General features: G+C 39.3%; 1 protein-coding gene across 2 annotated transcripts in view; it reads right to left on the bottom strand.

Moving 5' to 3' along the window:
- Positions 1-571: 571 nt before the first annotated feature.
- Positions 572-13,443, bottom strand: part of RAB40B (RAB40B, member RAS oncogene family) — a 29,944-nt gene continuing 17,072 nt past the window's right edge. For both annotated transcript variants that reach the window (XM_062639774.1, XM_062639773.1), the window contains exons 4-8: positions 5,577-5,637; positions 3,756-3,816; positions 2,792-2,869; positions 2,118-2,340; positions 572-1,707 (exon numbers count right to left, since the gene is read on the bottom strand). In XM_062639774.1, coding sequence (XP_062495758.1) covers positions 1,436-1,707; positions 2,118-2,340; positions 2,792-2,869; positions 3,756-3,816; positions 5,577-5,637 — 695 coding nt within the window. In that variant the 3' untranslated portion in view covers positions 572-1,435. The remainder of the gene's footprint in view (positions 1,708-2,117; positions 2,341-2,791; positions 2,870-3,755; positions 3,817-5,576; positions 5,638-13,443) is intronic.

Raw genomic sequence — 13,443 nt, 5'->3', positions numbered from 1 at the left:
GGGAGCTGCTGCGCTCCCCTGCAGCCCACTCGCCGCAGGCAGACCAGGAGGTGGAGCCTGCTGCTCGCCGAGAGAGCCCCGAGAGGGATTCCTCCACCGCGCTTTGCCGCTTAAGCCTTCAACTACGAGAAGCCTTGTTCCCCATTGCGCTTTTAAAGCGGTGATGCACGGACTGGTCCCGGTCCTGGCGTGACTGGCACATTAATGGCTTGAATCTTCCCTACTCGCCTACAGAGGCTGATCCTGAAGGAGTAATAGCTCCATGTATCGCACAGTAGTGAAGACACCCAGGGGAAACTGGGATGAAGCTACACCATCACCTCAAAAGCCTTGCTACTAAGGAGAACAAATCACACAGTTCCTTCACAAGTGGAAGACTTAACAGAAATAGGGAAGAATAAGGTACGTTAACATTACTGAAGGCAGATTTGTATGAAAAGCATTACATGAGGCTTTTAGGATGACTTCACAGTCCTGGTGTCTAGTTCAGGCATATTGTTCTTCAAATTCTTCTAAAGGGACATAAAGACACCCCCCCACCCCCCCCCCAATTACAGACAGCATTATAGGATTTCTTTTCCAGAACCATTTATTTACTTTTTAAATATTATTCTTTCCCTATAAAGCAGCTCCTTGAGTCATGTTCTTTTTTACCACAGTCTTTGGCATTTTCCTCCTAGAACCTTCTTGGAGAATGGTATAAAATGTAAATTTTAATTCTTTTTTTTTTACAGAAAAATAAACCACAAATTAATCCCCCAAAATATTAAATAACATACCAAAAACTTTATCAAATCTATTACATACACTAATGGGACAAAACCTGGTTGTGTATGTGCATAATAATTATATGTACACTTTTACCTTAGTTAAGTTAGTGCTTCAAAGTTATCAAGGAAGCTATACAAAAAATCCAAATGCACCACTGCAGCACTACTGGAATTTGTCACACCATGTGAAGAACTGAACAATGTATGCAATACATTGCCTTTAAAAACCTCTGCCTAGGTATGCAGGTGACTCATCCTTACATTTCTGAACAGTTTGCAAAGACAGGGTTCTATACAATTACACAGTCACTTTCCAGATCTCATGGAATTAAGAACTGAATGATGATGATAATTATCCCCTCTACGAAAACGCATCTACTAGTAAAAACAATGGCATCATGCACATCAGAAACTCAAATGCAGTATGAAAATCCAACAGCAAAATGTCACATCCTTTCAGGTGCACTGAACATGTCACTTATTCCAAAGCAGCATTACTGCAGTGAGCAAGCTCTAAAATAAGACTTATTCTTCTCATTTTTTTGTCTATGTAGTGAGATACGTACATAGAATGTGCTCAGCCATTAAGCAAGGAGTCTTTGTGTCTTGTGTTCAATGCTTCACACAAGGAGACTCCATCCAGGTTCCCTTTTTCCACAGAGAGATTAAGAGATTTTACAGCTGTTCCTTGTACAGTTTTTTGGTGGGCTCTGTGGTGGACGGATGATTTTGGCTTTCTTTAAGCTGTTCCTCTTATTGATGTTGCTGGATGTGAGGGAGTATGAGCGTCCATGCATCATCCTGGCATTAAGGCCATTTGCCATGGAGAAAGATTTGAGATGGCTTCTTAAGGCAACAGGGAGAGGGAGCTTGTCAACAAGATGCACAGGGGTACAGGAAACTACGGCACGGCAACAAAGGTCTTGCAGGCTCAGTACTTAAAAACAGACACAAAACTTGCATTATAATAGCATGCTTTTGTCAGCCATGAGGCAGTAGCACACCCAGCACTCTGCATGCACTCTGTACTTCCAGGATGAATTCTCATCTCTCCTCCCACACCCTTTCCCACATATACATTATCCCAAATACCTCCTGCTTCAGTTTCCTACTTATGTCTTAATACCAAGCTGACTGAACATGTCAGTTCTAGGAACAATACGTTATTCCCTACAAAGGCAGAACAGGTTGTGCCTGCAGATATGTATTTTCTGTTTAGTACAGGATTCCCAATTCTTCTTTCATGTTTCTGCATCTGGGTTAAAGTTTCTGAAAATGCTTTCATATTAGTGCACCATAAACCTTAGCTTGGACTAAATGTATACATCTTCAGTGTACGTGGCTTACCCTTGTTTGGCCTCCAGAGCCTGTCCATTCCATGTCTCATCAACACTGTTCTTGCTAGCTCAGTAAAGGACTCTGTAATATTGAAATTACAAAGTGGACTGACTTCAAAAAAAGTCATGCCCAGCCTCTCAGCATAGGCTTGTGCTTGTTCAGTGGCCACCTGGCGCTTGAAGGCTAAGTGAAGGCGATTTCCAACCAGGATTTTTGGTACACCAGGAGCATGCTGAGCAAAGAGAAGAAAGAAAAAATTAACAGTTTGGCTTCCATTTCCACCTTCAATTAAAACAAGCCAAAGCTCTGTCAAGACTAAATACTAAGGTCTAGTCTAAGACCTAAAGAACTGGTCTTAGATCTCTAGGGGTCCTTTCCAGCTTATTCTATGATTCTCTGATCTAAAAACATCCCTTCCTTGGAGAAGACAGGCTGGCACAGATGATGCGGCAAATCTATAGCAAGAGTGGGACTACAATATGAATTCTTTGCCCTCCATATGCTTTCCATCAACACCTTTAAAGAAATCAGACAATCTAGCTGTTATGTTTCCAACTTTTTAGAATTATAAACATAGAATTGTAAACTTGGCATCCTGGATAGCTCTGTAGTAAGCACTGCCTGCAAATGCCAGTAAAAACAGTAGAAAATATCATAAGCAGTTTTAGTCATCTGTACCTTACCTCGTCTATTTCTTTTATCCATCGATCGATTCCACCAAATGACCAACGATTTGTAATATCATATACTAGTATAACTCCCTGTATTAAAAAGAATGAGTTAAAACTGTCAGTTTAACAGAGGCACAACAAGATAAACACATATCTGTAAATTCTTCTGTGCTGAAATAATCTTGTAAGAGGCTGCTGAGCTTTTCAGTGGAGCAGAACCTCAGCATCCTGTGAAACCGAGCCCCCTCTCTGTGTAGATTACACATCAGCCAAGGGGCAGAAACCCTGACTTAGCTGTAGGGTCTAATGTAATGGTAAGCATTTGTTTTTATAGTGGATAAGTTTGGTGGATCACACACACATCACAAGTCATAGCAAAAATGTACTTTTGGTCACATTCAGAAACTTGAAGATTCAATGCTCCATGCAATTCTGGAACATAAGATGCAACTCAGCAGAACCAGTACGTGTCATGAACTACTGCAATACTTTAAACTCTGATGCTGTGGGCACTTTTGGTGTGTCTGTCCTTTTTTCTTCTTTTTCTTTTTAAAGTAATTTCCTTACAAATCATTGCATTTCATGGTATTTTAGACTATGTTTGTCTTTTTCACATTACTCTTGCCAGTCTTATGGTATGTTTCTTTTACTTGGCACCCAGTTTTAAACAGTAGTGTTAGCACAGCTTTCACATGATCCAAGTACAATATGTGCTAAGTTATTGAGGTAACCAACAAGAAGGCATAAGAATATGTACTGCTGTATTTTAGTGATTCAACTTCAATCTCATGTATTTCCCCTCCCCAAACTAAAGTTTCATGCCTTATTATTCCCCATGTTCCATGTTATCTTCAGAGCATTACTGCACCTGCATGCAATCTGCAAATGAGTTACAGCAGCCATCAGCATGGTTCTCCAGCTCTTTCACTCGCCCAACAACCATTACTCAGCACTGAGAAAGGTGTGTTTTGCTTACCTGAGCACCTCGTGAGTAAGACCGAAATATGGTGCAGAATCTCCCTTGCCCTGATGTATCCCTAAACAAAATAGATTAGATATATTTTTAAAAGAAGAGGTGGCCTCCTGTGTTAAGAGTGAGCTACAGTAACTCATCCCTACCAGTCACTATCAGCTCTTCTTCCATGAGTCAGGCAGCAGCAGTCACTCATGCACAAAGAGCTCCTCTCCCTCTCAGCAGTTTTTCCCCACTGGCATTCTGCCCTTTCCTCTACATTTCCCAGATTTCCCAACATAAGAGGACAAGAACTTCAAACTTTACTCTTGTGATTGCCCTTGGAACCCAAAGGCTGTTGCACTAGTGTTCATATGCCACTACACTTTGTCTTTAGTTCGGCTAGATGAGAGATTCGGTTTTCACAGCAAAGTGGGAGGAAACAATACTTATCACCAAGGAAACTAATGGAAAACTCAGTAAATTCTTGGTTACAGCAGCTATTGTTCATCACGAATCTAGTATGACGAAGGTATCCCTACAGAGTCATAGACAGCACAGGGTTTTAAAAAAGCATGCACACACACACACACACACAAAATAATCTCTATATAAAGGGTTTGGAAGCAAAGTCAAGTTTATAGTGAAGAACATGGTAAGAAGCAAAATTCCATAGACTTTTTGTGATAGATTACAGATCTTCAAATGCAGGGCCCATATTTCTGTATATGGTCAACAGCAGAAACATTTGCAGTCTGTTATTTTAAGAAGCTCAAAGAACATCCCTGCCCTTCAGAAAAAGAATAAAACCATCTCCTTACTGGCTGCTTCTCAGCAAAAAGTACCACACAAAGCTTATCTAAGCTATATAAAGTGGAAGACAGAAGAAGGAAATAAAGTAGGTGAACAAAATATCAAGTAATGGAGATAGCATATGGCAAAGCATTATTATCCATTATTGCATTTAACACTTGAAACATTACTTTGAAAATCATAAAGGCAGAAGCAACCAATGAAAAATAAATTTACAATAGCTTAGTTTTGACACACAGGTGTTTAACTGCAATAACTAAAACCAAAGATAAACACCAGAACTAAATTCAAGATGGAAATGGCCCGGGATTATATCTTTCTAGGAGGAGAAGGATATAGTCATCATAATTCATTTTCACCTCCAATTCTCTATCTGAACACTGCTTGTTCCTAGAACCTGTCTCTCTGATTTATCTAGATTATGGTTCCTCAAAAATCACACTCCATCTCCTTCTCCCTCTGTTATGCCATGAATTTAAGGAAAGAGGAAAACGATGTCTATTTAAGAGGCAGCAACGCTGCTGCATACTTCAAGTTGTATCACTTGCTGTTTTTTGCTGAATCAGAAGATGCCATCTTCAAATGACCTGATGCAAAAGCACCCTGCCACACCAAACATTTGACCCTACAGGAAACACGTGCTGTAAAAGAATATTATTCATTATCAACATGTTTTGTGAGGATTCAATCACATCAGACTGCATATCAATTCCACTATGAGCAATAATGCTGCTTTTTATTGATAGTGAATGTATTTTAATACTACTATGGTTATTTAGTTGACTGTTACTACTAATAGTCTGAGCAAAGGGATGCTGCTGTATAACACTGTGTGCTGAGGTACTGTCATGGTTCTTATTACCAGAGTATGGAGGTCAAGACGAAGTGTGACTTACTCAAAGGGCTACCTGCCTGGCTTATTCTTCCATGGTTGACTTATTTCTGAAGCATAAAGGAGAACTCCCGCTTGAAGAGTTGCATTTTGGTGTCTTTGGACTATAAATGCTGAGGGAAGGTAGAGCACACACTTACCAGAGCTGCAGCTTGATTCGTCGGCCATCTAGAAGTATCATTGTAGTCTTATAATCTATACCTGTGGGGAAAGACAGTCATGCAAATCTCAGGGCAGCTTGCAGGTGTACAGTATACACACAGTTACAGATTTCAAAGCAGCTGACCTTAAACAAAAGGGATTTGTCATTAGTACCCTGTGAAGTGCATATGGATGAGAACAATTTGTAAGGTTACAAAGACCTTTCATATTACTTAAGCTTGGTCCATTCAGAGCAGATGTCTCAGGCTCCCTTCAGGTTGATTAAATGGTCTGTTTTATTCATTATCATGACAATACAGATGCTTAAAGAGTTTTCCTTCTTCAACAAAAGAAGGCAGAAGTAGGATTTTTTGCCTTTTCTCTCATACATCACAGACTAAATGCTGTTCTCTTCCTCTGTTCCCTAGCTTTACTGCCTCTATTATTTCTTCCTTCCTTATCATCTCTGACTCATAGACAGCTCTTGTATCAGATACACGTCCCCCTCTTATATAAAGCAGCAGATGGTGCAAGAATTGGCTGATCTTTTGTCTTCCAGCCTCTTCCAACTGATAACAGCCTTCTCTCCCCAGACCACTTACACAGTCAGCGTCCACCAGAATGCAGGCAGGTCCCATTCATTCCTTCCCATAACATGGCCAGGCCTTGTGATTGAGTTACAATATCTGCTTTACATGAGCTGAAGAAGCACTGCAGTGTTTAAGGGAAGTATGTGTTGTAGGTATACTTAGACATGTATACACATGCACACATGTAACTTAGCTCACATCTTTATTGCACCTTTTGTAGTTTTTGCAAACAACCTTCCATGCTACCTAATTTCTACTGCTAAGCTGACCTGCCCCAGGGAGTAACTCAACTGTGTAATAGGAAGATCCAGTCTAGCATTAGTGTTTTCTTGGTCAAAAAGTTTCAATTAGGTTTGGTAAAACCCAAAACCGGAGGCAGTTATGTAGCTGCAGCTGACCCCTGGAAATGCCCACCACGATGTTAGGATCATTGGCTTACGGCCGCTGTGCTTCAGTTCTGCACCCACAAATTGTATAATTATAAACATTAAAAGAAAGAAAGGCTTTTCTTTTGTTCACTGTTATTTTAAAGTGCGCATTCAGCAGTCACACCATGCAGCCAAGCAACAGTTTCACTGGTAAATGTGTTTTTCTCATGTTTTCTTTGCTGTGTCATAGTCAGCTTCTTGAACTGAGCATTTAGTCACAGAGTCCTCCAGTAAAGTGTAAAAAGCATGGAAACTACCTCTGAAAAACGTTCTGAAATGTAGTGAGTATTGTACTTTGAAAGACAGAGACATGCTCTATTTTCTGAGCATAAGCAAAACAAGGGAGTAAGAAAACCACATTGACATGGAAAACCAAGTGCATGCAGAAGCGGGCCCTAACTGCTACTGCAGATTTCAGCACAGCTTTACCAGAGAAACAGGGATGACAGTGCTGACGATGCTCCTGTGTCAGGCTCTTATTGTGGAAAGACACACAGACAATACCCCTACCCCAGTGCATTACCACCAGTTTTGGAAGACTTATTTTAGTTTATCATCCAGAGCGTTCCAGTTCTCCATCAGTCTTAGGAAATACTCAAATCTACAAACCACAAATTACAGTAAGTATTAATAACAATTAAAAAAAAACAAATAAACACACAACACAGCCACCCAAACCTATAGACGAAGTCCTGGGACACTGAGCAGATGATACTGAAACTGGTTTTGTGCTGAAAGAACAAGTTGCATCATTTCAGAAATTCTTGGAAACGTAAAACATGCAGAACAAACCCTGCCTAACATCACATAACTCATTCCCGCATCCTGTGCTACCACTGCTATTTCCCATAGGGTGAAATACCTCCACTAGCTTATCTGGAGTTCATGAAGAGGCACAGACCATGTTTAGCAAACACTGACACATCCCACACAGCAAATGGACATCCATCATCCTGTTAAAAGACATACCAAGCATAGAAAATGAGCATTGCATAGCTAGAGGATACACAGCTGAATAAACCTGCTACTGTGCTTTGCACCACAGACCATAAACTACTGCAAATTTAGCTACACACATAATGCAAAATACTACTTTTATATGACATGCACAAGATAAATCTGACAAATACACTACTACCAGCTGCTGTTTATGAAAGCATCTTATGGGTTTCTCAAAAGAATTTTGAAGAGATGGATTCAGAAACTTCCTTATTCGTCAGCTGCCATGCAGATAGAAGCAGTTGATAAGATAACCTGAACACCTCTGCAATTAGCATTTGCTATGATTAAGAATCAAAACAAAAAGTCTTTTGCCATGACTCATCAGGAACAGCATGAAACCGTAACAATGAGACCAACAGATGTGAATTGTGCTGTTGTAGAAATCAAATGTCCTTCCAGAACATTATTCACTCATTTAGTAAGACAGAATAGCTTTGTTTGGATACACAACTAAAATGTATCCCTATACAAGAAAGAGAAGAAAAAGGCTGCTAAATACATAAAAATTCAACTTAGAAGTAAACCAGAAAAACCTCCCAGCGTTTAATGCTTTCACATGGATGCTTTTAAGTAACAATCATTTACCTAAAGCCACAAATTGAAATGAAAGCACCTGGAACAAGTCACTATCCTTGCTGAAGGGTTCGGATTGCTTGAATCAAACTGGTTTGTAATAGATTTTGTCCTTCTCAAACACAAAAGTAACAGGTAGAAAACAGAGAGAAATATTATTGAACCCAGGAATGTAGCAAGATTCCAAAAAAAGCATTCAGCTGTTTGGTAACAACTGCAGTTAAGCAGGATGCCATCCTCTCTGCATCGATGCTGTGCAGCCACTACCACACTATTATCCCTTATGCCTCACTGACCATGCTGCAGCCATGTAACACTGGTCATTTTAAGGCTTCCTATGAATTTCTGTTTCTCTTACAGTAGTGTATCGAAGTTTCTGGGTTTTCTGATGGGTCTCTCTAGGGCAGAATCCTTCAGTCATTTAAGTTGCTCGTTTTGTGTTCCACCAAAGGCAACATTATTTACACCAAAAATCTTTTCAGTTTAATAATTGAGATTCAATGATCTACAGTGCGACTAACAGGCATTTAGGTTTGCAGCAGTGAAAACACTCTGACTCACTTAAACCAAATCTGAAGCACTGGACTGCAGACCAAACACCAGTCATACCCTGGTAATACGACAGAGAATAAAATCCTCATTTTTTTCTCAGGAATTGGATGCTAGCCCAATATTTTAATGATCTGGAGGTTGTTCTGCATTTGTTTTGGGTGTGTATTTCAACTTCAATACGTTACAGCAGAGGGGAGAAGGAAAAACAGGGGGAAAATAACCAAGAATGGTAAAACTAGATTCTTCGGTGCTGTGCTTTACCAACTCGGCACTGAAAGATTTTATTCAGTAGCACATTTGTCTTAGAAATGCTCCAAACCCCAACCCTTTTTATACCTGAGAAAGTGCAGAATACACGACTTCATTTTTGAACCTAGGGTACTTATTTTAGCTCATAAACACCACAAGAACTGGTTTCATTGATTTTACTTATTCTCCTTGATGTGTCCTTTCTTTACATTTTGAGGCATGTTGCTCCTTGTAGGTAATTCATGCTAGATTAGCAGCTTTCACATTTAATTAAAACAGAATCTAACTACTTCAAAATAAACACTACTAATAATAGTACATTCCAGCTCCCTACCTCCATAGCCTGACTGCTTTCCAGACATTTCAAGGCTAAAGCCTTCTCCAGCAGTCATTCACTCCACCAATTTGCCCATATTAAAAATTCAGTAATACTTTTCTATGCCAATAACTAAGTGTCTAAAAATAAATATATAAATATATATTCAGTCGGATTCTGGGCCTGTGTTCAACAAAGTCCACCAAAACCATCCTTCAGGTTCAAAGGCTGTTGACTACACCTTGAAAAAAGCAGTTTTCAGTTTCAGAGAGTGCTTAAAACCATTTTCTTGTGTGCATGATGAGAACTCAATGGTCTCACCACTTCCCACTTTAGGCTTTTTCAGCTATCTAGCTTTTCATATAGACATTAAAATCAGGGTTTAGAACTGTTTGCAAATGTTTCCAGAATATTTGACAAGTGCCATGACTTCCAGTTCCATTCATTTATTGTTCACAGCGAACAAATCCAAGGCATGCTTTTGACTCAAAATCCAACTAAGCTTCAAAAACTAAGCCCTGTGTTTTCAACATCATGCTGTGAAGATACAACCTCTTGGCAATAAAACTGGACTATACCTTTTGATACATAACCTGACCTTCATGCTTATATGACAGTCATATTTGCCTTCTGGTTGCTGTTTCAGAATAATCATGATTTTCCAAATTGCAGTCTTTTCCATCACACTCAATTACTGCAATAAAAGCCATCTGTTTCTAAAGCACTATTCAGATTGAAATAGATACTAAAATTTTAGATCTAGGCTGTATTCTTCACCTCATTAATGAAGCCATAAGCCACAATTACAAAGTCTCACAGATAATTCACTTAGTTGAATGCTGTGACAATTTTCCTGCTTTAAGCTATTTGTATCAGAAAGTCCAGCTTTATAGGAAGCTTTGGTTCTGGTCACAGACACATGCCAGTATCACAGTCTATCCTTCAGTACAGCTGTTTTCCTTTAAATGGTCAAAGAAATTAAGTTTACAAGAAATCCATCCTTAAAAAAACCCAGAAGTGCTCTTTAACAATTACACAGAAGCTTTTCATAGGTACAAAATATAGGGCACCCAGTTAAAACCTGAAGGTCTTGGAGCACTTCTGGTTGGCTCTAGTCCAGCCGGTTGTTCTTTGAACCAAAGCAACTGGTATGGGATTAAGAAGTTTGACACAACCTTATGGCATACCTCTAACACCAATCTAAAACCAAGATTTAACAACTGAAACTCCAAATGTATAAGCCCCCCCCCCCAATGTAATTAGTCAGGTTGCTAATTTACAGAACAGTAATTGAATAAGTTCCTGTTTGTACTCATTATGGGCATTAGTAAGTAAATAAGCCAGTACTTTGCATATTAGATTCACACCCTGCCCCAAAAGAACATGGAAACAACTTGTGAAGTACAGGGTGTTTTAAATCATGCCTTAGCTTGCAGTATTTCTGCTAAAGTGGCTAAACAAAAACTAAACCTTCAAGGCAGACACCCATTTGCAAAGAAGAGAAAGCTATTTGAGACCAGCTAATAATTTTAACCAGAGCTAATGAACCATCCATTTCCATTCACATTAAGAGGAAAGGAAACAAAGATCCTGAGATCATATTGATTCTCCTCTGTCTTAACATTTACAACAATAAAACAGCCTCTTTACAATGTAAGGCTTTAGAAAGAAAGAGGACTGCTCCCACTCCCAGGTCAAGAAGAAGCAGGTACATTTGAGTGTTGAACTCGAGTTCATCATTTCCTTTCTTCTTCTCCAGAAGGAAAGGTTATCGGAGGCACACAGTAAGCTTGTCAGCTCCAATGTTTACTACGAGTTGCAGCTAACATTCTCAGATGAAAGCTGCTATATATAAACATGTTATTGTTTGTAAGTAGTAGCACTGCAGGAAAGGGGAAGGTTATTATTAGCGTTACTCACACACAGAAGTTCTTCCTTTATTTCAGTATATTTTATCAATAAATTTGAAATAGAGTAGATTAATGTACAGGTCTCAGTAATGAGGTGGGTTCTTTTTCCTCAACCCTTTCTTCCACAGATGGGAAATAACTAAGTGAAACAAAGAGCCCTGGGTGCTCAGTGACTACAGAACACCTATGGTGCCTTACATATCTAGAAGCTCCTGCATCCAGATCCAACTGCTCACACACAACACTGCAACTCATGCTTCTGACTAGAAAATTCACAATAAAAGACAAGATTCCCCAGACTCCTCACAGCTCTGGAGATGGACTGAGGTAGGATTGTTATTGGTAGGTAGCAACTATTTGCAAAGGGGGTTTCATAGTTATTTAAAGCCAGGAACATCAGATTATGATTTAAGACTGAATGTGGATCACTCAGTTCCCTGCACTGGGAAAGGAACATACTCTTGGCAGAAGACAACAAACATCAGCTTTATGATTTCCCTGCTTGTCTCTCCAAATTCTTTGCACCAGAGCTCAACATAAGAAATGTAACATCAGAGTTTCCAGTTTATAGTCACTGTTATAAAACAGCAACAGTATTTGAAACCAGCTCTTTTCTACTTAAGAGTTGCATTTTCTAAAAAGAATTGCCCTCAACTTTTCCACCACTTAATATCAAAGTAAAGATAACCATAACTAGAACCAGAATTTGATTTAGAAATCAAGCTCTATTATAACAGCAGAGGGAAAAAATATATATTCTTCTCTCATACCATCTTCTCACTGCTGCTGTTCATCAATTCCTATAGATAAGAGCTGGACTGCAAGGGTTCCTTTGCATGAATCAGGCATGTTTTTAACAAACATCCTATCTGTTTAAAAACCCTGTGTTCAGGCCTATCAGCTCTCAAGGGCAGCCTCTCATTCACAATCCCACTTCTTCACTCCTTGCAATTAAATAAAGCCTCCAACATGATTCTTTGTTTCATCTTCTTTGAGATACACATGTACCCCAAGCTATAGCTGGGATGTGGTGCTCTGGGTATCCATGTCTATGAGGAAGCTTGGCCAGCTTAAGCCAATTTACCCCCAGAATGTGGAATAAGTTTTATATAACAGCTGATTGTCCACAATTTTCAATGCTTGTGGTTCTATTATACCATTCTATCTTTGTGGCATAACAATTCTTTCTCAAAGGGTCAAATCATCCTGGTGCATGAGGGAGACCAGAAGGCACGTTATGTATCTTAAAATCCTACACACAAACTTGCACTTACTTACGTCTTAAACAATAGGCTTGAAATATGGCCAGGATCTGGGAGAACAGCGTCAAACCTACCATAAAATATTAAAAACAGATGCAGTATTTCACATTTTACAACATTTTCCAAATGAGAACAATGACCTTTTATGTCTTGACACTTCATTAGCAGAAAACCAGCTCAAAAATACTTGGCATGAGAAGAATCACCAGAACCTCCAGCCACTGATACTCTCAGCTACAGGCCTAAAGGCTCACTGAGAACAGTTGCAGACCCCTCCAGAACTTCCCTGGGCTTTCAGTCAAGTCTCAAATGAATGATCCTAAAGGGTTAAACCACCACTTTCAGTCAAGCATATAAATATCACATAACAATTAGAAAAATCACAATTGTTTCATAAGCATATTCCCGTATAGTATGAAATTGTAGAGAAAATCTTCTGACAAATGGCAAGATATAACCAAGGCTCACAGAAAACAGTCCAAAAAGCCTACTTCAGGATGCTCTCGATACTCCCAGAAGTCCTAGCAGTATCTGTCACCAATCATTTTGCTTTAAAGATGCCAGAGAGCAAAATTCATATCATTATTATGAAATTACTATGGCTTAAAAGTTAACATCCAGAAAAATATGCAGTCATCATTCCCAAAGCACAGCTACTTGAAGAGCTTTCAAAATAACCTCCAAACCAAGCAATGGAAGATGAAGTGCACGTCTGAAATTTGGAATTCCAAGTGAAACTCATACTGCAGTAAAGATGGGCTTTCTAGGTAATGTTTACCATTAACTCAAGAAATTCCCAAGCCATGAGGTATCTTCAGGATGTATACTTCTATAAGAAAAATTAAGGAAATGGTCTGACTTGGCTCATGCTTCCACTTCTCCTCAGCTATTCCAGCAGAAGAGCTGCCACAGTTATAACTTTATAATTCCAGGATCAAAAAAATCCACACAAAATCCTATCAAGCAATGTTTGTTAGGATTTAA

The sequence above is a fragment of the Pezoporus occidentalis genome, unplaced genomic scaffold (genome assembly GCF_034315485.1).
Source record: "Pezoporus occidentalis ecotype Australia unplaced genomic scaffold, CSIRO_AGI_Poc_V1 ctg62, whole genome shotgun sequence".
Lineage (NCBI taxonomy): Eukaryota > Metazoa > Chordata > Aves > Psittaciformes > Psittacidae > Pezoporus > Pezoporus occidentalis.
The sequence above is the reverse complement of the archived record's forward strand: the minus strand, read 5'-3'. Positions and strand labels throughout refer to the sequence as shown.